This window comes from Propithecus coquereli, unplaced genomic scaffold (assembly GCF_000956105.1).
Source record: "Propithecus coquereli isolate 6110/MARCELLA unplaced genomic scaffold, Pcoq_1.0 Scaffold19, whole genome shotgun sequence".
In the NCBI taxonomy this organism is placed as follows: Eukaryota; Metazoa; Chordata; class Mammalia; order Primates; family Indriidae; genus Propithecus; species Propithecus coquereli.
In genome coordinates, this window is record NW_012143856.1 from 337,765 (window position 1) to 362,228 (window position 24,464).

General features: G+C 43.1%; 1 protein-coding gene and 1 pseudogene across 4 annotated transcripts in view; both read right to left on the reverse strand.

The window, feature by feature from the left end:
* LOC105809167 (schwannomin-interacting protein 1) overlaps positions 1 to 24,464 on the reverse strand; it is an 886,964-nt gene that overhangs the window by 155,485 nt on the left and 707,015 nt on the right. For 2 of the 4 annotated variants that reach the window (XM_012642921.1, XM_012642922.1), the window contains one exon: positions 1,139 to 1,834. The exons of 1 other annotated variant lie outside the window; for it this stretch is intronic. In XM_012642921.1, coding sequence (XP_012498375.1) covers positions 1,139 to 1,834 — 696 coding nt within the window. The remainder of the gene's footprint in view (positions 1 to 1,138; positions 1,835 to 24,464) is intronic. One more of the 4 variants, XM_012642923.1, reaches the window with a different exon arrangement.
* Positions 2,470 to 24,464, reverse strand: part of LOC105809089 — a 92,167-nt pseudogene continuing 70,172 nt past the window's right edge.

The window sequence follows — 24,464 nt, forward strand, 5'->3', positions numbered from 1 at the left end:
CACCCCTGAAGTCAGAAGTGCATGCACACAATTTCCAGTAAACCCCAGGCCTTGGAGTCTGAAAAATTACACCTGCAAGGCAAGTATTTTCCCACCTGCCACACAGCTGCCATACATAGAAAGCGGCTCATCTAAACTGTGCCCTTCAGCCCTATTTAGGGATATCATTAATGATTTTAAATTACAACTGTTGCTTTATCTCAAAACAGTGATAAATTGGGGAGCTACACTCATGATGCTTTTCTTTTAAGTCATTTATCTGCTCTTCTCTCAGGGGCAAAAAACATGTTGAGACAAGTGTGAACCTGCCAGAGCTTCTTATAATAGATGCAGCCCTCCTTCCCTCCCTTCCTCTTTTCCACTCCAGCACCCCTCCCTGTCTGGCTTTCCTGAACAGAGGCAGTAGCCTCCGGTAAAGAACTGTAAGTGGCTCGTTATCAAAACAAGGAGGGATCCACGGAAAAGGGAGTGAGTCGGGCAACCAAGACAAGAACCCCTCCCTCATCCCGGCAGGTCCATTCACCTCGTTCCCCTAGCTCAACAATAGCTAGGGTTTCAGAAAGGAAGAAAGTCTCAGAGAAGGGAGATCAACCCCTCCAAATACGGTAGCATCCGCTTAACGCAAGATGGAAAAAACCCCGCTGCCAGACCGGAGGTGTGGGCAGGCGAATGCGTGAGTGTGCACAGGGACAGCCTATCTATGGGCGAGACATTAGTGGCAACGACAGAGGACTCACCACGACTGACAAAGCCACAACTATTACGATTGAAAATAGCCCCCGCAGGCACCGACTTCAGTGCCAAAGTCTCCCAGGATTTATTTTCAGGCAAGTGACTCACAACCTTGTCTCCATAAGTAATTCCATCAAAATGAGTCGCCAGTTCCACTAACCCGACTTTCCGCTGCCCTCTGGCTGCTCCTCCCTCCTCTCCGCCCATCCTGGAAACCCAGACAGCTCACAGACTGAGCACCCGTACCCCAGGGGAGCAGAAGGCAGGCTCTCCGGCCGGGCCCCCACCCTCGGGGAAGCATGAATGGGGCCGCGGGCCGGCGGGAGCGCGGGGAGGGGGCGTGCGGGCTGTGCGCGGGGTGTGTACGCGTGTGTGCGCGCGTGGGCACGCACCCCGGCCAACTTACGGAGGTGGAGTTGGTCCTCGCCTGGCCCTGGTTCCGTACCTCCTGCTCCCGGAACTGCAGCCCGGCCAGATGCTTCTCCAGTGCCTCCCAGTCCATAGGGGGCATCGGGGGCTCTTCGGGGACGCACGTCCTGCCGTCTGAGGGCTGAACGCAGAGGCCCCCAGCTGCCGCGCACCGGCCACCTCGCCAGCCCCCAGCCGGCTGGGGCTTCTGGATCGCCCGGCGGGAGCCCCGGGAACTGTTCGGCCGGCCAGCCACCACCACGTTGCCATTGTGCCTGAGGTCCTGGGGGTCGTGCGTGTGGAGGTTGCCATTGGGCACCGGGGGCGGCATGGCGGTGGTGGCGCTCCTGCCCCCGCCACCGCCACTGCCGGTCCTGGCGTTTACGTCCCCCGGCTCCCGGGCCGGACAGCGGCCATCCCGGTACCCTTGCTCGTCGCGCTCGTCCTCCTCTTCCTCCTCCTCCCCGTCCTCCTCCGGCGCCCACTCATCAATCACCTTCTTCTGGTAGACCGGGAAGGGCTCCTCATAGTCCTCCAGGGCAGACACCAAGTCCAGGCTGCCCCCCGGTGACGACGAGGACTTGCACTCGGAGCAAGGGGTCACTTTGGTGGAGTTGGACTGCGAACTGGCGCGGCTGCTGCTGCTGCTGCTGCCGGCGTCACTGCCTAGATCCATCCCATCCTCTCGGTAATCCTGGGGGGAGGAGGCAGAGAGTGTGAGCCTCCGGGCCGAGCCTGCTCCGGCCGCCCGCCGCTCGCCGCGAATGCCCCGGCCGAGTGCCCCGCGCCCCGCGCCCGCCTGGTCCCGGCTGCTCCCCCCAAGGAGGACTGGGGGCGAGAGCCAGTACCAGTCTGAGGCTTCCCTTATGCCCCCCATCCCCTCCCGCAACCCGACTTCCTCCCGGTAACTAACCCTCAAATTAGCAAAGGGCTGCCCAGCCACCAGCGCGCACACTTTTCATACGAGGGGCCCGGGGCGCGCGCAGACTTTGTTTTAACCATTTTGCAGCAGGCGCACCTCTTTACCCGCCCCAAGGATTCTCGGAGAACCAGACACTTTCCCAGAGAATTATAATTCCCTGGGGGCGGGAACTGAGAAAAGGGTGGGCGGCTACTAATTTCTCACCACGCTCGGCGCGCGGAGACCACCCCCAAACCGGCGCCGCCCCGCCCCTTCCCCGCCGGCGGCCCGCGGCCGTGTGCCCGGTCCCGGAGCTGAGCTTTACTTTCTAAGGAATCGCTGGCAGTCGGAGGTCTCACTCCCGCCTCCGCGCCTTCCGGGCCGGCCCCTCCTCCGGCACGCAGGAAGGCTCGGGGTGGGGGGCGCTCTCAGCCCGCGCCGGGCAGGGTGGCCCCCCGCCTCCCCCAAAGGTGTGCCTGGCGGGGGTGCCGGCAGTGGCTGCAAGCGCCGCCGCCGCCGCCCAGGGGGAGGGAGGACGCGCCCTCCTGGCGGCACAGCCGGTCCCGCCACCGAGCATGCCCAGAGGCTGCCGGGCGCGGCACAGTCCGCAGTCCCGGTTTTCGCGGCCGCAGGCTGGAGACGGAGGCCGGGCTATGATGGGGCTGGAGAAACCGGGGAAAGGCCCCAAAAAGGGGGTACGGGGCGTTAGGGGCGCAGACCCAGCGAATTAGGAAGGGCGGTGCCCTGGGAACAGTAATGTCTTTTCACCCCCAGACACTTGTATTTCCTGGGCGCGCCTCAAGCCCTCTCTGCGGGACTCGTTACCCCACCGAAGCCTCCTGGCACCCCAAAATACGGGCCTGGCCCTCCTAATCCACGCGGAAGTTCCCGAGTGACCCTGGGAAGGACCTGCTTCCCCTCGCACACGCACATACACAAGCCCTTGTGGGAGCCCAAGTGACGTGTGCTCGGTGGTCATGCACCATCATTTCCCTTCCACCTTCCTCCTCACCGCTTCCTCTCCCTCCACCGCCCAGCTCCAGTCGCCTCGCCACCGCGGCATCGCCTTCCAAGTTCAGGCTGTGGGTGGAACCTGTTGCTTTAGCTCACGTTTCCTTCCCCCGGCGGGCTGCATACTGAGGATGACCTCAGCGAGGTGTACGTTTGGGGAACGAGGGGAAGGATGAGAAGGGACTGAGGTGGGGAAGTTGGGGGCGGGAGGGTATCTGTTCTAAAGGTTTGGGCGAGCCTCCGAAGACCCCTTCTGCCACCTCCAATCAAGGAGATATTGAAAGAGGGAAAGAGGCAGGTATCAGGTGAGGATGCCCTTGGCACATTCACTGGCTTTACTTCCTTAAAATTTTGAGGGAACCGAAGTCAAAGAAACCTATGCTGGGTTTTTCAAACACACACACACGGGCTGCCTGAGTCTTCTGGCAGCTCATCTTCTTAGGAAGAAGGTTTGATGAGATGAAAAATAAAAACACTAGATGGGTCACAGAGCACCTATTAAAGATTGCCTGTGAACCAGGGACCTGGTTCTGACCTGTAAGAACCGGGAAGCTAGGAAATGCCCTCCTCTCTGTGCTGATTATGAAAAATAGCAATTTTACAACAAATTGGGGGAAATCAGTGTCCCTGAACTTCCAGATTTGAGCCTGTTGCTAATTATTACCAGTGAATTCTGCCCTGGACCAAGTGACTTCCCTGGCGTGGCACAGTCCAGATGGAGGAAGGAGAAATGCTTGGGATTCTTAAGTAGGGAGTGGCTGCCACCCTGACAATTCTGCTGGGCCCTAGTAGGGACTTGGTGCAGAGACCCTTTGTTTAAGTGATTTCTGTGAAGCATGACTCTTTCCTCTTTTAGGTAGGCCTGAGCCAGGGAAGATAAGCTAACCTTTTAACTTGTCTGGAAGCAGCAGTCTTATGAATAACAGGAAAAGGGGCCTTCTGGTTTGGCCAGCTCTCTTCTGTAAAATGAGACTGATTGTGACTTAAAATGTCTTTTACGGTAACATCTGTAAACAGCCTGCCTCATGCTCCAAATATGGTTTGACTTTAAGATTGCTTTGGAGCCCTGGCTGCCACTCTGGTGGGTGGAGGTGTTCCTGTGAAGTGTTCAAAATGTGGGTGGGAAGCATTGGTATACTGGGAACCAGGTAGCTGTTTTTCAAGTCGCCATGTGACTGGTAAGGCTTACATCACAAAAAGCTCCCTTCTCTGTGGCAGGACCCAGGCAGACAGATAAGTATCAATCATCTGGGATGATGAGGAAGAATTGTGGTCTCAATCCAATTTTTAAACATTAGAGCCTCCTCAGCCGCCCACCCAGACTCCCTCCTAGGCTCCGGGCTCATCCCCCTGCTGCCCAGATGGTCCATGTTCAAGGAATGCAAAATAAGGCCTAAGAAAAACATTTGGCAAGGTAAATCCACTGCCAAAAATGCATGGTATTTCAAAGCCAATTATAAACATCTTTGAATTATCTGTACTTTTAAATTATTTTCTGATCAGATATTCTGGATCAGATGGGAAAGTATCAGGTTTCCCTTTTTTCGTACAAGGTGACTGGCTAGCCCAGGTTCCATTCTGTTTCCAGCTTTCCATCTCCTGCCAAGAACCCTCCCACTTTGGAACAGGAAGCTCTGCCAACTCCTAGGCCCAGCAACAGTCTGCAGATATGTCCAGCAGGATGGAGAGGTGATTTGCAAAGTGATTGAAAGGTCCTATCTTCCTGTTTACAGGAATGTTCCCTCCAAACTTAGATTTGTCCCCTGAAACCTTTGTAAATTAGACATCAGAGATGTGGGGCAAGTAGTAGTCATCCCAGATCCCTATGGCTCCAGCACCTCCCCCATCAATCATCAAGTCCTGTCAATTCTACCTAAGTACAGAGTCCCTCTTGAATACCCACTTCCCCTAGCCCCAGTCTAGGCCACTGTGTCCTGAAATTACTAAATACTTTCCTAACTGATCCCTGCTCATTCTTCTCATGCAGTCAGAGTGGCTTTACTAAAATGCAAATCAGAACAAATCTTTCCCTTGCTTCATTACCCACCCCCTCCTGCAGCTCCTGGTTGCATTTTTTAAAAAAATAGAGACAGGGCCTCCCTCTGTAACCCAGGCTGGAGTGCAATAATGCAATCATAGCTCACTGCAGCCTAGAACTTCTGGCCTCAAGAGATCCTCCTTCCTTAGCCTCCAGGAGTAGCTAGGACTACAGGCATGCACCACCATGCCTGGCTATTTTTTTTAATTTTTGTAGAGATGAGATCTTGCTATGTTGCCCAGACTTGTCTTGAACTCCTGGCCTCAAGTGATCCACCTGCCTCAGCCTCCCAAAGTGCTGGGATTATAAGGCATGAGCAACCATCCCCAGCCCTCATTGCTCTTAAAGGAACTACTTCTTTCCCCCAACCCCAACTTCTTTTGGTAAATTTTTACTCATCCTTTAAGACTCAGCTTAAATGTCACCTCCTCCTGGAAGACTTGCCTGATTCTCTGTACCTGCCATACTGGGTTCAGGTGGCCTACCCACGAGCCTATGACACACACCGTATTAAAGCTGCTGTTTAGTTGCTAATCTTCTCTGCTAGACTCATGGTAAGAAATACATCTTATAACAAGACCTTGGGCACACATACATCTAAAATATCTGTAACTGAAAGAAAGTTCCATAAAAGTCTTATTTTGTAAAGTCCTATTCTAACTCATTTAAAACAAAATTTGGTCATACCTTACTACATTGACTTCACACTTCAGTGAGTCAGGTCTCCTAGTGTGAAAAAATACTCTAAATTCCATGAAGGAAGGGACCATTTTTCTCATTCATGGTAACTGGAATAGAACAAGAACTTAATGAATACTTGTTGCTGGGATTATTAACAGTATCTAATTAATATAATCCCCAAAACACTATGAAAAAGCTATTATTATCCCCATTTGCAGGTGAGGATGCTGAGGGCAGTAAGGTTAAATAACTTGCCCAATGTCAAAAAACTGGTAAGGTAGATGGCAGAGCCAGGATTTGAACATGAGTAGTTTGGATTCAGAATTCTTGCTCCTAGTCACTCAGCTAAAAGTTCAGTATCCCTTGGTCCAGCTACATATGGATGAATTTACTAAGCCAAAATGGCAGAAAGGGTCTCCTTGCAGCAACTTGAAACTAGATCTCAGTCTCCTGCCCTGGAGAGGCTCTTTGGGCAGTATTTATGTCTATGCAGTTAAGAAGGCAGCTGGCAAGAGCAGCTGTTCTCTTTTGCTCAGATGTGCTCGACCTCAACTGCCTATAAGTTCAGCAATATGCAGTAAGTTCAGAGATTTAATTGTGTGAAGGAAAAGTATAGACACATCAGAAAAGGAAATTTCACATTGTTATGAACTACATGCTTTAAGTTCCGCCCAAAGCAAATTTTTTAAGAAGGAAGCCACCATGAGTTTGGGGTATTTATTTTGTCATTGATGGGAAACTGTCTAGATCAATACTCAAAGGTGTTGAGTATTGTGTAAGAAGATCGTGTTCCTCAGGGGTCGGTGCTATTTATAGCACTTTAATCTGTAAAGGCAACATTTGGGAAAGGACATGATTGAAATATTTGAGTTGTAAAGAGTATGAATAAGTGAGAAAAGATTTATTCATAAAATTCCCAGACTAATTCTGAAATTATTGGCCTTAACGCTGAACCTAAAGTTGTGGCATTTAGAGTAATAAAGAAATGGCTGGCAAAAGGTTTGTATTTCATTTTTATTACATGAATTACATGCAAGTCACATGCAGTACACAGATGTTTTCCTGTTTCATCACCTGAATGTAACTACATGGAGATATTTAACAGCACTGTGGGATGAAGTGTCCTGCACATAGAACATCTGCCCTTTGTTTCTGGCCCTGTCTCTAACCAACTTCATGACCACAGTTTCCTCATGAAGAGGGCTGGACGGTGTTTGGCATGATCACGGTATTTGGCAAATACTAAGAATTAATTGAATGAATGAATAAGTGAATGAACTAAAAGCCTTCTTCCAGCTTGAAAAATCTATGGATTTCATCCCAGAAACTACAGAAAATATAGTACAAAAATATCTCTGAATCTTTTCATCATCTTTCTTGTCGGGAGATATAAAGTTGGTTCTTCCACTAATTAAAAACCAAGGTCTATCTCTATTAGGCAAGTTGGCTATCTTAGGTGCACAGTATTTCTCCATTATTTCTTTTTTTTTTTTTTTTTTTTTTTTTTGAGACAGAGTCTTACTCTGCTGCCCGGGCTAGAGTGCTGTGGCTTCAGCCTAGCTCACAGCAACCTCAGACGCCTGGGCTCAAGCGATCCTACTGCCTCAGCCTCCCGAGTAGCTGGGACTACAGGCATGCGCCACCATGCCCGGCTAATTTTTTTTTTCTATATATTTTTAGTTGTTCAATTAATTTCTTTCTATTTTTAGTAGAGACGGGGTCTCGCTCTTGCTCAGGCTGGTCTCGAACTCCTGACCTCGAACAATCCACCCGCCTCGGCCTCCCAGAGTGCTAGGATTACAGGTGTGAGCCACCACACCCGGCCTATTTCTCCATTATTTCTATAGAGCCAATGAGTTAATCTTAACTTATTAGTCTATCTGGGTAGATGTTTTAGAGATGGATGCTATATGCACCTAAAATCATTTTCTTTTCTCTTTCACTTACAGAGAGATACTTTAATGTAAAAATTCCCTTTAAAAATATTAACGTCTTAAATTTTTTTATTCTCTAGTAAACCATTAGATTGTATTTATTTTCTATGTTTTCCTCAATAAAAATGAAATGGCAGTATATAGGCAAAATAGCACTTAAAAGATAGCTCCAATGACCTATTTTCCAAACCAGAAACCAGGACACCTGGCTTGACAAATACTATAGTGCTTACAGAAACTAGGTGAATGCATGTTTGAAATGAAGATTATCCTGAACGATCTGTAGGTATTGGCAAATGAAGCAACCCTAACTACAACAGGGGGATAGTGTCTTTATAAGAGAAAAGCCACAAAGAGGGTGTCAGTCAAGACCTCAGCATATGGCTGCACAGATTGTACCCTGTACAGTGCCAGGATTGTGAACTGCACAACAGGTCCCTGCCAGGAGGAGCCATTTGGCACCACTTACATATGTGAATGGTGCACTCTGGAGTTGTGCAGTGAGCAATCTGCACAACAGTACACAGAGTCTCTGTGGGAATTCCATTGGTGGGAAATTTGCTCTCTTGACAAGATTGGAAGAGGGAGCCTGCTGTTCTTTTCCTAATAAAGTCATACCTCAGATTGGATGGAAATGACAAAAATTCAACTATCTAAACTCTCATGGTCTTTATTTTTCCAGAAGTTGTCTACCATTATATTCTACTTTCCTTAAGATGCTAGCAATTCTTGAAAATGCAAGTCTGTAAGCAATTCTGGATTTATTTTTGAGCTCCACCGAAGGGTATAAATTATATAAAAGGGCATTTAGAAAAATCTGGAGAAGTTTGTAGACAAACTGCAAGAGCTCAGAAAGCATCATAAGTGATAGACGTGGAGGCCCATGTACACATGACCCCAATGTAAGATGAATTGCCTCAGAAACTGCTTGCCTTGTACTTTGATGGTTATGCTTGTCAAAGAGGAACATCCTCGCAACAGGCTCTAGAAAGTGAAAACTCTGTTTTGGTCACTTCTTGACATAACTTTGGAAGCATTATAACATCAGAAAATAGCTGCTGGCATTGTCAGTACAATGAAAGCAGGAGGAATGGAGGCAACTTGGTAGAACAGGAGAAAACTCTTCGAAGAGACTTGGCTCTGCCTCTGACTGGCTTTATGTTTATGGGCAAGGCAGTCCCTGCAGCTCTCTGGGCCACTGGCCTCATCATGAAAGAAGAGTTGGATGAAATTGTCTGAGCCTTAGAAACTGCTGAAGTTTCATGGGGTGTAACTCAGATGCCTCCAAGAGCCAGGCAGGTGAGGTAACTGAGTGAAGGTAACCAGGGGCGACGGGGGTACCAGGGCTGAGTCATTGGGTTACTGAACAACACAGCACAAAGGCATCCAAATTAAAATTCAAAGCAAAAAGCAGGTTTCATCCTCTATTCATCCCTGGACTTACGCCACTTGGACATCTGCTCTTAGCTCTAGATCCCCAGAGTTCTAAGTTTGCATGAAAATGAGAATTAGGGAGACTACATCTTGGGTTGTACAGGATGGTCTTGCTTTATACCTGTTGTCCTGGTAAAATTATTAATGGTACCCTCCTTCACTTTCAAAAGTGTCCCAGTTTATATGATAAATTATATGGTCAACCAATTATATGGCTCCCTCCAAGGTAAGGGAGAATCATCAGGGACTAAACATAGACCTTAGGGAACAGATTCATTTATTGAAATCTGCCCAAATCTTCAGATGACATTAAGTAGATTTGGTGGCATTGTTTTATAAGGAGAAAGATAATTAATCTAAATAAACTTCCAAAATATCTCAATAAAAATGGTTCAATAAAAGTATATCATGAATTTTAAAATCATAGAAAATATGAGAGGCTGTAAATGTGTGAAAAATGTTGAACTTCACTAGTAATCAAAGAATTGCAACTTCAATAATAATGAGATAACATTTTGCCTGCCAAAGTATTTAAAAATTATTTAAAACTATAATACTCAGTGTCAGGATAGATGTGATCAAAGGAGCACCCTCATATACTGCTGGTAGGTTTATAAATCGGTTGATACTTACTTTCTAGAATGCTATTTGGTAACATATTTTAAAAGTCTTTGTGAAGTTTATACCCCATGACCTGTTATTAATTCAACAAATATTTATTGGGCATCTATGACCTGTCAGGCACTGGGGAATAAAGTGGCTAAAGAGACAAATGCTATTTGCCCAAATGGAACTTCAGTCTAGTGAAGAAACAGACATTACAGGGAAAAAGTACATAATTTAGATTGCAATCTGTAAGAAATACCCCAAAAGTAGACTAATATGCTGAGAAAGCATGTAGGTAGCGGCTGGGGTATATTAGGGGAGGGATCAGGAAATGGGTTGATCAGCTAAAGATAGAGGGAAGGGTGTTACAGGCAGAGGGAACAGTTTGAATAAAGAAAGGTTTTGACGCTGGAATAAGCTTAGCACACTAGAAAGGAAACCACTAGGTTGGAGTAAGACAGTAAGGGGAAAAGTGGCAAAATGAGGGTGGAGAGTGAGGAGGGGTTACCATTAAGATCCTTATCCTGACAGCCACTCAAGGATTATGAAAGCAAAGTGGCATTTTTAGAAACTCTCTGCATGGTGGAGAATTGAGAGGGGAATAAGACAGGTCAGGACAAGAGTGGGTGAGGAAAGACCAATTAGGAAGTACATACAGCAGTCCAAGAAAGAGACTATGGTGGCTTAGGTGGGGGTTGAGGAGATGGAGAGAAATAGACATGTTAAAGATATTTAGGAAGTAGAATAAACAGGACTTGTTGACTAAATAGAAGGGGGATGGTGAGGGAGAGAGATGTCACTGATGGTTTCCAGGTTTGTATTATAAGCAACTTGGCAGAAAGGTGGTATCACTTTACTGAAATGAGCAATAGGAGGAGATTTTGATAGGGGAGGAAGAAAGGGGAAGATATTGAATCTTTTTTGGACATTCTCTATTTGAAATGGTATACGACACACAGGTAGACATTTGGCAATATAAGTCTGGAGCTTAGAAAACAGATCTAGGGATGGAGATGTAAGAATGGGAGTCACAGTATATGGTTGGTGCTTGAAAGCTTGGGTATGGGTGACGTGGTCTGGAGACAAACATGGAGTGAGTAGAGGTCAAGTTTCTAGCCCTGAGGAACTCTATCACTTATAAAACTAAGGGATGGTACTCTTAAGGTACTGGTTTCTCTTCAGATTGTATAAAACTAAGGGATGAAGCAGGAGTTTGAAGGGAAGATGGGCAGAGGAGGGAAGGGACAATAGTTACTCTTCTAATAAGCCTAAGGAAACAGAAACAAGGATCTAGATTTATGCATAAATGAGCTCACTATGGCATTTACAATAGTGAAAAACTAGCGTCAACCTAAAATTTCAAAAAAATAGGAAGATGTTTACATAAATTGTGACATATTTATTCTGTGGAATAAATGCAATCAAATAAGATGCTTTTAAAATTATAACATTACAAGAGTGAAAGAGGGCATAATATTATACATACAATGCGATCCACATTTTTTCATTTAAAAAAATTAAACAGTTATATGCCTAGAAAAAAATGTAGCTGAATGTTAACAGTGATTGACTATCATTGACTAAGATTGCAGGTGATTTTTTACTTTTGTATCTATTTGTATTTTTCCATTTCTTTACAAGAATCACAAAATAGGTAGTAATATTTTTACAAAACATGGGACAAATTATGCACATTTATTTTAGTTAAAAATAATTTTTCTGAAATTTATTAAGGAATTCTATAAAAAAATTGTTCAGGGGCCGGGCATGTGGCTCATGCCTGTAATCCTAGCACTCTGAGAGGCCGAGCGGGAGGATCGCTTGAGGTCAGGTGTTCGAGACCAGCCTGAACAAGAGCAAGACCCCGTCTCTACTAAAAAAAAAAATAGAAAGAAATTAGCTGGACAACTAAGAATGTATAGAAAAAAATTAGCTGGGCATGGTGGCCCATGCTTGTAGTCCCAGCTACTTGGGAGGCTGAGGCAGGAGGATTGCTTGAGCCCAGGAGTTTGAGGTTGCTGTGAGCTAGGCTGACGCCACGGCACTCTAGACTGGGCAACAGAGTGAGACTCTGTCTCAAAAAAAAAATTGTTCAGAAGAGCTAGAATTAATTTATATAAATTCTGTGATGAACCCTTTTACAAAACAAATAATTTTATTGTTCCAAAAATCATTGGCTAATTTGAAGTTTTTGAATATCAGATTTTCCTTCAAAATACAGATGGAGTCAGCACACTTCTGGAAAAAAGTTTGGGATCATAATGGACTGAAGAAGAGGTTGGCAAACATTTTCTGTAAAGGGTTAAATAGTAAATATTTTTGGCTTTGTGGATCATATGGTCTCTGTTGCATATTCTTTTTATTTTTAAACCAACCTCTTAAAAATGTGAAAACTCTTAGCTCCGCAGACATAGAGAAATAGTTTACAGGCTAGATTTGGCTCACTGGCCATAGTTTGCTGACCCCTCATCTAAAGGATGAATGCACAAGGACAACGCATAACTACTTTTTCATAAAAACCTAACATAATATTGGGATTGTAGGTGAATCTTCAATTATTAGAGCACTAGAACCAGTTTGTATTCATTTTCAACAGGAAGCAGACTAAATGGAAAAGGTCTAAATGAACAATACTTTTTTTAAACTTTGTTTTTTAAAAAGTATGTTTTTAATGGAAGTTTGAGCCTATGCAAATATATCAAGGAATGGATATTTTTAACCTGAAAAAGTAAAAGCAAAAGGGAATTTTCTTTTTGTAAAATGAAGAATCTTTTCATATTTTTTCTATAATCTTAGATTTTGGGTATTATGAGGGGAGTGTTGCTGTTATATACAAAAATCTATTCAGTTGTTCATGCCACAAACCTAGAAGCCATCCTTTTCTCCCCGACCCCCTCCCCCTCCACCAAATGTAGTTAGTGCTACCAGTGCTGCAAGCAGATCCCTGTTTCTGGTTGCTATACCCACTCCTCAGCTGCAGGCAGTGTTTGGCTGGAAAGGACTCACATTTGTCCTCTGTGGTGAAATTTTGCCCCCACCCTCATCAGTCTACATCCTACCTGGCATTTCCCCCAACTCTATCCTGCTTTTCTCACTTTCTTCTGAGTTTACCCCTCAATAAACCATCCGCATCCAAATCTCTGTCTCAGGCTCTGCTTCTAGGGAACATAATATAAGATCCTAAGTTCCAATGATTCTACCTTCTAAATATATTTGGCTTTTTGACTAGTGTGTCTGCTTTGAGAAAGGGTACTAGATTGAAGTACTTGTATAACTTTTTTTTTTTTTAGAGATGGGGTCTCGCTATGTTGCCCCGGCTGGTCTCAAATTCCTGGCCTCAAGCAATCCTCCTGCCTCAAGCTCCCAAGTAGCTAGGATTACAGGCACAAGCCATCTTGCCCAGCAATAATTTTATTCTATTCTATGAATAAACTTCAAAATTTAGAGTATGATGTCAATAATTGTATGAATATCAGGAAATAGTACCAATAAAGCTATGCAGCAATGATCTGGTAAACAATAACACCCATAAGGATAAACAAGGAACTTAAGAGGTTTAGCCTTCAACTTACATTACTATATAGAATTACTGCCAGTATTGTTAGTACTAGTGAGTAGAAACAGCTGCATATCCAATATTATCAATTTTGCTAATTGTTACTGATTATATTTTAAAATTACACTAATAATTAATAGCCTATAAATAACCTTCTGTTATAAGACCTTTCCATTTTATTATACTGTAATAGGTTCATTGGTGCTTAATATGATGTGAATATTTGCTGACTCCAAAGAATACCTTTATTAGGATATTCATATGTGTTCAATTTATCTTTTCAATTACACCTACATTAAAACCTTCAAAATTAAGTTTGCAAAAACAGGCTATGTGCAAGCAAGGAAGCCTATATGACTTGCGACCTCTTGCTCTATTGCATTCTGGTTAATGATTCACAGTAACCTTCAAGAATAAGCACCGAGTAAATCAAAGGGTTCTGCATGGCTCTCCGGGAAATGTTGCACACACTGCCCAGCATTCTAAAGCATGACCTAGAGCAGGGTGGGAGCTGGCACCAAGATGAACACAAATCCACTGCAATGCACGGGGAGATGATGTAGAAAAGCAAAGCATTTTCCCAATGGAAACAGTTTTTCCCAGCTCCATCTAAAATGATTCTCTCTTCGCTTTTCTTATTCTGGAAGTAGAAAATTAGCTACTTCTTACGCTTTCCCAGTGAAACGCATTTTGCTTCAAGTTATTCATAATCACTTTTTAACTTGTAAATCTATTAGGAAAAATAAAGTAGACCATTCTTTGATTCGATAATCCCCGAACTATTTAGTGTTTGGTTAACCATCATTAGTAAATAGATTACCCAGCAACAGAGACTAAAATGCTCTTTTCCCTCTTTACTTCTTGGAGAATGGGTTCAAAACAAAACAGAAACCTTTGAAATAGAGGCAAGGCCAGATTATTCCAATGTTTATAATAAGTCTGTTTCCTAGGAATTTCTTTTCACTCTCACAAAATGACTTCAGTGAGTTATAGCCACATTCCTCAACCTGAGCATTGACATAATGGCCTAAACCCCTCTCCCATGCTCAGCGGCCCAGGTAGGAGCTGGGCACAGTGCTGGAGAGTCGGGAGGGTTGGCTTGAGCTGCCACATGGGGCCAAGGGACAGTACCTAGGCCTAGGCAGTTAGGCCAAGTCACAAACACTTGGGTACCACCTCCAGGATTTTGCCATATTATACTCCACCTCTCCTCCTACTTACATAATATTTTTCTTTAAATCAACTCATTTTTAAATTAAATTTATTCAGAAGGGAAACTTTCTATTACTACTATCAGTTTAATATAATATTACTTTCTAAAGTAGAAGTGATGTACCTATGCTGTATTTCAACAATTTTAAGTCACATATTTAAAAATAATTTTGATATCTCTGAAATTGGGATGTGTCTTACAATCAATGGCATCTGCAATTATAATTGGCAACATTTCTGTTGTTCTTAGTGGCACATAAAATAATCATATGTTACACATCAATGGTGTGTTAGATTTAATGAAATATGGTAAATTCTAGAAAAACAATGTCATTCCATTTTTAAAAACAAAAAGTAAAAATGGCAAACAAAAATGGAATAAATCAAATTGACATAAAATATATGGCTGAAGATTAAGTTTCTTATTAGAAGGATGGAACTATTTGATCAAAATAGATAGACAGACCGGGCGCAGTGGCTCACGCCTGTAATCCTAGCACTCTGGGAGGCCGAGGCGGGTTCGAAACCAGCCTGAGCAAGAGCGAGACCCCGTCTCTACTAAAAATACAAAGAAATTAATTGGACAACTAAAAATACATAGAAAAAATCAGCCGGGCATGGTGGCACATGCCTGTAGTCCCAGCTACTCGGGAGGCTGAGGCAGAAGGATCGCTCGAGCCCAGGAGTTTGAGGTTGCTGTGAGCTAGGATGACGCCACGGCACTCACTCTAGCCAGGGCAACACAGTGAGACTCTGTTTCAAAAAAAAAATAGATAGATATTCTACTTCATGGTTTTGGACAAAGATGAGGATGCACATCAATGAGACAAGCCTGTCAGTTTTTATATTAACCCACATTAAAAATCTGAACTCACTTGAAGATGTGGTTGGACAGCTCAAAAGATATTTGACTGTTTTATCCATTATAATTAAGTGTACATGTATATTCTCTGCAACTTCACAAAGTAACATTTCAATATATCACTGAATAAAACACAGAGATGCCTGTGGCATTCAGTGTGTGGGATTCCCTCCTTGTGAGCCTGTCTATGCTTCTAATGGGCGTGGCCAAGGGTTCAGTTATCAAGGACTTGGAATATCTACAATTACTTAAGCACTTTGCTCCTGATTTGGGAAGTCCAGGTAAGGTTGATTACCACAGCACTATCTACATTTGTCTCATCCTAAACAACATTCTTTGTGAAATCACAGGTTTTATGTGCAAAGCTTCACCACCATCCCCTGAATATATATGAATGTAAACACAAGACCATCAAAAGACATTTGTCTGAGTATCACTTAAAAATTATTGTGATCCATGCTCTGGGAAACACTTGTCTGATAAAGCACCAAAGAGAAAGGACTCACAGACAGGGACAATTGAGTTCTAGCTGGAGCTAGATGCATCAGGTGGGTTTTTGGAGGCAAGTTAAAAGGCAAAGACTAGAGGTGCTTCCCAGAACCGAGAATGTTGGCTCAGACCTCTAGAGAAGGCCCTTGTTGGGAGATGCTTCCTTAAGTGTCACTTGTCCATTTTTGGTTCATTCACTTACTCTTTCATCCAAATACCTACTCTGTGCCAGGCCCTGGTTGGGTTCTGGGGAGAAAGAGTTGAAAGAGATCAAAGTGCTCATGGCCTAGAAAGGAAACAAAGAATACTAATGGGGTTCAATACAGTTGGGTTTCAAAGTATTAGGGTAGGTGAGCATAGTCAGAGTGCTATGGAAAAGACATTGGAGGGGCATTTAACTCAAAGTGGCCCGCTTAGGTAAGCCTTCCGAAAGGATTGATGCTTGAATTGAGTCTTGAGCTATAAATGAAAGTTGCTGAAATTTCCCAAAGCCTGAAAGACAGAAGGACATTCTAATCTGGGGGAACAGTGTGGTCCAAATTTTGGTGATGTAAAAAAACATGCTCTGCCACTGCAAGTAGAAGAAGTTTGATACAGTATAGCTGGAGAGAGAGTGGATATTGGAAGATATGGGGAAAGAGACTGGAAATAGTAGGAAAGCCAGAGTAGAGGTGAAGGATATTGAACTTGAATTTGAACTTGAAGTTGATAAAGAGAACTGAGGGATTTTAAGCCAGGAATGGCTGGATTATATATGATTTATGTGTTGACTAATGTTGAGGAAACAGTAAATTAATTGTGTATCAAAACATAACCTGAAGGCCTTACCCAGAGTGCTAGACAGTCAGCCTACATAGATCTGCATCATTTAAAAAATGATTTAGGGTCTAATCAAGGGGTAGTGGGTTGCTGGAAGGGCATGAAAGTGCAGATTAATGCTGCAGATGTGTGGCATTGGATAAGCCACACACCAGGACAATGTAATCTCCTGCATGAGAACTAGAGTTTGGAAAGAAAGGAAAGAAGAGCAAGGGTTCAACTTCTTAATGAATGTAAAGGAATGGCTGGACCACCAATACAATGAGAAGGACAGGAAGAGGATGATGGAGGAATTCTCTCTCTGCAAATCCTAGGAGAATTCTAGGGACCAATTTTATATCTATATATCTATATTTTTTGTCTTCTAAAAAATGACCTTTAATTATGGACACATTTCAAGCGTTTATGTAATTGAATACTACATGTACCTATCACCCAACTAGCAACTATTGACCCATGACAACCTTATTTCACCTATCACATTCCTACTCCTCTTACCCTTACTACATTATTTTGAAGCAAGTCTCAGATATATCACTTTAAGACAATGGTTTTTATTCTTTGCAGCCCAAACCTGTGTCAGAATCACAGGATATGATGAGCCTTGCACTGTGACTCATTAGAAAGACACTGAAAATGAACAAATACAGAGGCAAAGTCTCTCTAATAAAGAGAAATAAAAAATAAGACAATATTAACATGATTATGAGTCATTTGGAGAAGAAGATAAAAGAATCATTTATAAATAATGTTAATCTGGTAAACAAGGTTACTAGCAAAATCCTATGACATGAATTAAACTAATGAAGTTAAATATGTGAGCAGGAAATAAAAGGAAATTCAATTTTAAAATGTGTAGGGCATCAAAGAAATAAGCTATGAAATAATTATCAGACTGCAAAGAAAAACCTGAAAGCAGAAAGAGACCTGGGCTGAGTGTGGGATGGGGAAGCAAATGAAGTGCAAGTTGGAATGTGGCCCGGCCCACTTAGAAGAGATCCCAGTTAATCCTTCCATTTGGGAATTACTGCCTGTGCACCTGCCACGTGACGAGCACCGTTCTGGGCTCTGGAATTTCGCATGCCTTTAATGAACCATCTTTGCTGCTGGAAGAGGAGGCAACACTTGACCTGGGGGCAGCAGCTGCCTCTACCTGCCTGAACTTCATCCAGATTCTTTATTAAACACCTGGCTCCTTGAGAAATGGAGGCAACTGGAAGGGGTTCAAAGAAGTGGAACAGAAAATAATTAGAGGAAGAGACTGATTTTAGCAGAAAGATCAAAGGAACCAAATGTAAGGAACTTGGCTAAGCAAGGGCTCAGGAAAAATGAGCGATTTGAGGCATGTAAAGAGTAAAGCAATGTAAGAATTATCGAGCTGGTGCACAGGGCATGATGAACAGCCCTGCGATGGAGATGCACCGAGCGCCAGGCAGGCCGAGGGCAGGACAAGCTGCTCACCTGGCGCAGGAGTGCACAACAACCCCACTGAACACATTCCAATGTTCAACAGGCTTCTGTTGATTGTCTGCCTTGCATGAGAACACCTGCTTCCAGAGAGGTCGCCATTATTTTTAGCCTTACACTTATATAGCCCAGACTCAAGCATTGCAAAAGTGATCCTTGTAACCAAAAACATTTGTACCCCCATAATACTTTGAAATAAAAAAAGCAATCTTTTCTATAAAAAAAAACTGTGTTAAATCAGTTCTGCTCTGGCAAGCAGGATGGGCAGGCAGAAAAAGTATTTTCTCTCAAGTGTAATTCATAGATAAGTTCTAGTGCTCCTCACTCCCACAGAGTTTTTCTTGTCAGCAAAATTTTTACCAGTGAATGCAGAGAGAGAGAGAGAGAGAGAGAGAGAGAGAGAGAGAGAGAGAGAGAGAGGGATGGATTGATTCTGTACTGGTTCTATGAGTTATTAATATATTATGAATTTTCTTAAGGTCGTATTGGCCTTATTTTGGCAACCTTTTAAAGTTTGTGATCAGTTTCAGATCCTGAGTCTCTTATTTTTTGGAGAAAGTTAAAAATGTACCTTTTTATTTTAAAATATATCATACATACAAAACAGGGTATAAAAACATATACCTGCAGTTTAATGAATAACTATTAAGTGAGCCAGTATTCCCCACCTCTCCATTTTAAGTTAGAATATTCTGGTACATTTGAGACCCTCTGGGTGTCTCACCCTCATGAGTTTTCTTTCTGCCTGTTTTCTCTAAACGCAATCCTAAAATTATGCTCAACCTGTGCCTTTCCTTATAGTTTTGCTATATAAGGTATAGGATACATATCGTTTAAAATTTGGGGGTTGATTTCTTTTTTTGAGACTGAGTTAGAGATTTATCTATATCCATTCATTTAACTAATTATTTTTTAATTAAACTTTTTATTTTGAGATTATTGTATGCAGTTTTAAGAAATAATATGCAGATCCCTTGTGCCCTTCACCCAGTTACCCACCAATGGTAACATCTTGCAAAACCAGAGCAGCATATCAGGCCAGAGTATTGAGGCTGACGCAGTCAAGACACAGGACATTCCCGTCACAGCCAGCACCCCTCGTGTCGCCTCTCATGGCCACACCACTTCTCTCCTGCCCCTACTCTCTCTTTACCGCCTGGCAACCGTTCATCTGTCCTCCAGCTCTGTAATCTTTCCTTGCAAGAGCGTTATATAAATGAAATCATACAGTATGTAACATTTGGGAATTTATTTTCACTCAGTGTCATTCTCTGGAGAGTCAGCCAGGTTGTTGTATGTATCAGCAGCTCATCCCTCGTCACTGCTGGGCAGTGTGCCATGATGTGGATGTACCACAGGCTGCTGTACTATTAACCCACTCAAGGGTATCTCTGTTGTGTCCAGTTTTTGGTAGACTCCTTATTTTTAAAATGTGGAGGTGTTCTTAATGTGTATGGACATTTTAAATGTCTTATGTTCTATTTCTAACTCAGATTTAGAAAAAACAACTAAAATAATCAAGACTACCCTTCAGGAAAAGACTGAGAATCCATTCAGCCTAGACGAGATGAAGGCTGAGAAGGGATTGATTGCAACCCAAAGGCAGGAGAATATTCATGTATTCTTCTCATCTCTTACCGTTACAACAGCTAGGAATTAGAAAATCCGTTTTAGGAGGAATATATTCAGATTCACTAGTCCTCTAAAGAGTGTGTCCAGAATGGCCCAGAGTAAGGTTTACCATTGTCATTAAACCTATATTGTATCACGGTCTCATGGTGGTCTCTTTCCTCACTCCCATGACAGCGCTAATAAGAGTCTGATGGACTTGTTTCTTTATATGGTGGACAGGAAAAATAAAAATAATTGAGTTCATAACACTTGCTCTCAAGTTGCAAACAGGGCTTAGAAAAATGGATGTATGAGCCATACATAGCACTTCACAATGAAGAAGTTGGAGATGTCCATTACTCTTGCTTCGTGGACAATATTTTGGAAGAAATGCCCACTCAGTACCCCTTGTGGACACCACTGGAGATTCCACACTTTTGAGGGGGCAGTCCTCCTATCCCAGCCCTGCTGTAAAGCCCAGTGGTAGCATCTGTTCAGCAGAGGGCCTGGCGCAAGGAAGAGGCACAATCCACTGCATTTCCTGTTTCTTTCTGACCCTTTTCCTGAGGCTGAAATCACTCACGCATGGCCCTCCCTGATGCATCTAAGACTCATCAAACACTTGGCCGCTACCTGAAAGTTCCAACACTGGACCCTATTTTGGTCCCCTCCCATACAAACTCCTGGACCTGGACCAGGCTCGGGTATGCCCCCTCTGCTAACCTTCCTGCATCCTCCCTACCGTCTCCCCAGCACCACCCCAGCCAGGCTTCACCATGTTTGGTAACATGGCTAGACAGGCCTGGAGTTTGACTCCATGTGGCCTTTTTTACATTCTTTAGCAATTCTAATGAGGCCTTGGTGGTTACACATTTTAAATAAATGAAAGGATCAAAGCTTATGAAGAAAAGATGCAGGCAGCTTTACATTTTTTGATTTGGGTGTTCTTTTTTCTTTTTTTCTGGGAAGAGCTTAAAGAGGCATGAAGTCATGGAGTAAGAGATCTGGAAATTTCTACTCAGTAATTTTATGCTAGCTCTTTATAAATATAACACATTTCAGAAACACTAGGTAAAACTCTAGTATTTGTAAAATCCTGTGAAACTGGTGCATCTTGGTGGAGACATAGGATATTAGAAACTGTGATGTCTGAAAATTATTGCTATGATATCTAAGACTCTCTCTTTCACTCCCTGTTTAACTTTAGGAAGTTCAGGAACTTATGGGCAGAATATGCGGGTTTCAGCAATGCTGGCTCTTGAGCTTTGCATTGACTTGGGCTCATTCTTCTCTATTTTTGTATCCTTTTTATCCATTCATTAAATAACAAATGTTTATCAAACATCTAGTAAGTGTCAGGTAGAGCACTAAGCACTGGAAATTCAAAGAAAAATCATGACGTTAGGACCTCCCTTCAGGGGAGCTTAAGAGCTAGTAGAGGGGGAGGGATCTCCAAAGAAAGAAGGAAACACAGTAGGGTGTGGGGAGGAGTTGGGTGAGGTGGATGGTTCAGGCTTTAGGGGAACAGTGAAGATTTTCACCTGAATTACGAATCAGTCTCAGAGCAAATCAGAGTCTGAAGATATTCTTTATTGCTGAGGCCCAAGAAAGTGACCTTGTCCAGATTTGCATGGCTATTGAGTAGCTAAGACAGGATATCTTAATGCAAAACATTCGTTCTTTCCTTTCTAATATACAGCTCTGGAGTCCCCCTTTTTTATGCAGGCAGTGAAGTGGCCTGTCTCTTGCAGGGCTACATCTGCAGAGCTTCTTTTTCCTTGGTTTTTACAGTAACGTAAGACCACTTGCTTTTTTAATTCTTGGGATCTTGGCTTATGTAGACTGGGTAATGGGATTAAATTAAAGAAGATTAAATTTGTTTTGGGAGGATGACCCTATCTCCTTTATCTTTCTCTTCTTTGGTTTCATCCAGAAATTGCAAGGCAGGATGTAGTTGGTGAGCACCTGGTTCCATCAGCTGAGTCAGAGGCTGTGGTGTGTTGTTCTACCCGCCCAGCATCCATTCCCCAGTGGCGACTACCCAACTCTGTTCTCAGGACACAAGATTCTTTTGGGGAAGACTCTCATCCTGGTTGCAAAGGCACCTGCCACTCAGTGGCACAATTCACGGGAGGCGGGGTTGGGGAGCGGCCTGCAGCCAGCTCCTCCTCTTTCTTCTCTTGCCACTCCTTTCAGCTCAGCCAGGTGGACAGACTGCCCCTCCCACCGAGTGAGAAGTGGGTTGTTCTGCAGATGAACTGAGGGGTTCTCACATTGTTGCTTTGTAGATCTCTGCATTTGCAGGAACACTCCAAGGGCAGTCTGGGTGTAGTGGGGGGCAGAAAGAAGAGATGGCTATGAAGAGAGACAAGAGGACAGCAGTAAGGGGGTTCTCTAAGGTCTTGGGAGCTGAATTGCCTTTGTGGGGGAGGAGCTGATGCACCTGGAAACAATTTGTAAGGCTTTAAAGCCTAAGTAAAATTAGTACTGAAATGCCTGCAATCTCTTCAAGAGATTTTGATGTTCACTGAATGTTACTCTTTCAGAAGAATAAATGTAGAGTTGGTCCCAGTTATTCATGTGATTAGACACCGGTTTAGTAAAATGATATATGTAGGCTAATTCCTATTGACCCTTCAGAGAAAGAAATCACATATTGTTATTCAAGAAGCACATGTAATTTTATCTCTTTTTACAAGTCCAAATCAAATAGATTGCCTTCCTGAGCAAAGAACAACTTGAAATGCAGATGGATATGCAAGGTTAAAGAGCAAGAGGGTAAGGACTTGCATTTGAAAGACCAAGGTGTTCTGTAATTTGGTGCCACAAAATTCTCTCAAATGAATATAGAGGAAACCACCTGATTGTGAAACTGAAAAATCTCTCAAGGAAAAAAGAGATAACATATGGGTGTCATGGGAAACAGCATTTTATATTGATTTAGCAGGCTTCTTCTTGAAGGTAAAAATACTTCTTGAAACCTTTACCATTACTGCTCCTGTCCAGGCCCTTCATCTCTGTTCTAGACTACTGAAAGAGCTTCCTATTGAATTTCCCATCTTTCACCTTTGTCCCCTTGCAATCTGCTCTCCACTCAGTAGCCAAAATGCTGTTTTAAAGACTGTCTTTTAAACCTTACAACTCTCCAATAGCTTCCTACTGTACTTAGGATAAAATTCAAACATCTGATCCTGGCCTTAGAGGCTCTCAATAGAGACAATTTTTGCAGGAAAATATGAGCAAGACAAATTGTGTACGAGTCTATCAAAGCAGTTCAAGGCGTTTAACATGATCCTCCCTGTACACTAGAAGCCAATAGTGCTCTGTCCTCAACTCTAGCATTTTACATGCAAACCGACCTGTACATCTTCCAACACCCTCTAGACAAAGGTGGGGGGTGTATCCTCTCAGCTGAAAACCTCTACTAGCCTACTTAATCTTGCTCCTGCCTATCTTCAACCTCAGGATCTTTGCAATGGCTGTTTTTTTCTGCCTGGAGCTTCTTTTCCACATTTAATGTTACCTTCTCAGGGAAGCCTTCCATGACTACCCCATCTAAAATAGCAAAACTCATGCACACGTGAACAGAGTAACTCACTGCACACACTTTATCACTATACACAGTTTTCCCCTTTATTTGTTTACTTGTTTATTGTTTGTCTCCTGTCTATAGACTGCAAGTTCCATGTGAACAATCTGTTTTGTTTGCTGTTATATCCCCAGTGCCTGGAGATACATTTCTATAAATATTTGTTTATCAAATAAAATAGATGCCATTAAGTTATATGTCATTTAATAACATTTATAATAACTGTTAGGATGCGGCAGAAAAGTATTATCAAATTCATTTTTCATATAAAGCACCGAGACACTAAAAACTCCCACACTGAATATGAGCAATGCAGGGAAGAACTAAACTAGAAATGTCATTGCCTCCTTGTTAAATCACAGTGGATTATTTCAGTATACGGCAATCCGTTAGATAGGTCACACTGAGAGACATAACATGCAAAGACTGTAATTAACATAATTCTCTTGTCCCCACTACTTTAGAGCAAAATGCCTATGTTGGCTACTACTATCTATATACCAGTTGCATTTCATTTTATGTCACAGTTTATTATACTTTCTCAAATCTAGGTTCAAAAAGTTAGATTCACCCTTCAGAGAAAGGGGGAGACAAGAAAATAAGTTTTGTTTCCTATGGAACAAATTAGAATACGCATTTCTCATCTGATTCTAGGTGCTAACAAAATTGATCCCCAAACAAGGCACGGCATGCTGTGGGGACGGTGAATACAAGGTGCTCACGTTGCCGCTCTCCATTCCAGCACCCTCACCGGTGTACCCCAGCAGTTCTAGAACTCCCTCCGCAGGAGCACCCATTCCTCAACCCAGTGCACCAGGCAGCTGCTACCAGTGAGGCGGAGTTGATAGACTTACTAAAAATCTATTGGCCAGCCCTGCCTGGAACAGTGGAAAGAGCAAAAACTTTTCAGATAAATCTGAGTTTGAATATCACATCTGCTCTTCATCACTTGTGAGATCTTGGTTACTTAACCTCTTTCTGTTTGTTTAATGATACCAAATTTTTAGGGTAGTTAGGAGAATTACAAATAATGTGTGTATTTAGCACAGTGTTTGTTGTGATTAAAATTCAATAAATAGTAGCATATAATTGTGGTGAGGAGAAGGCTACACTT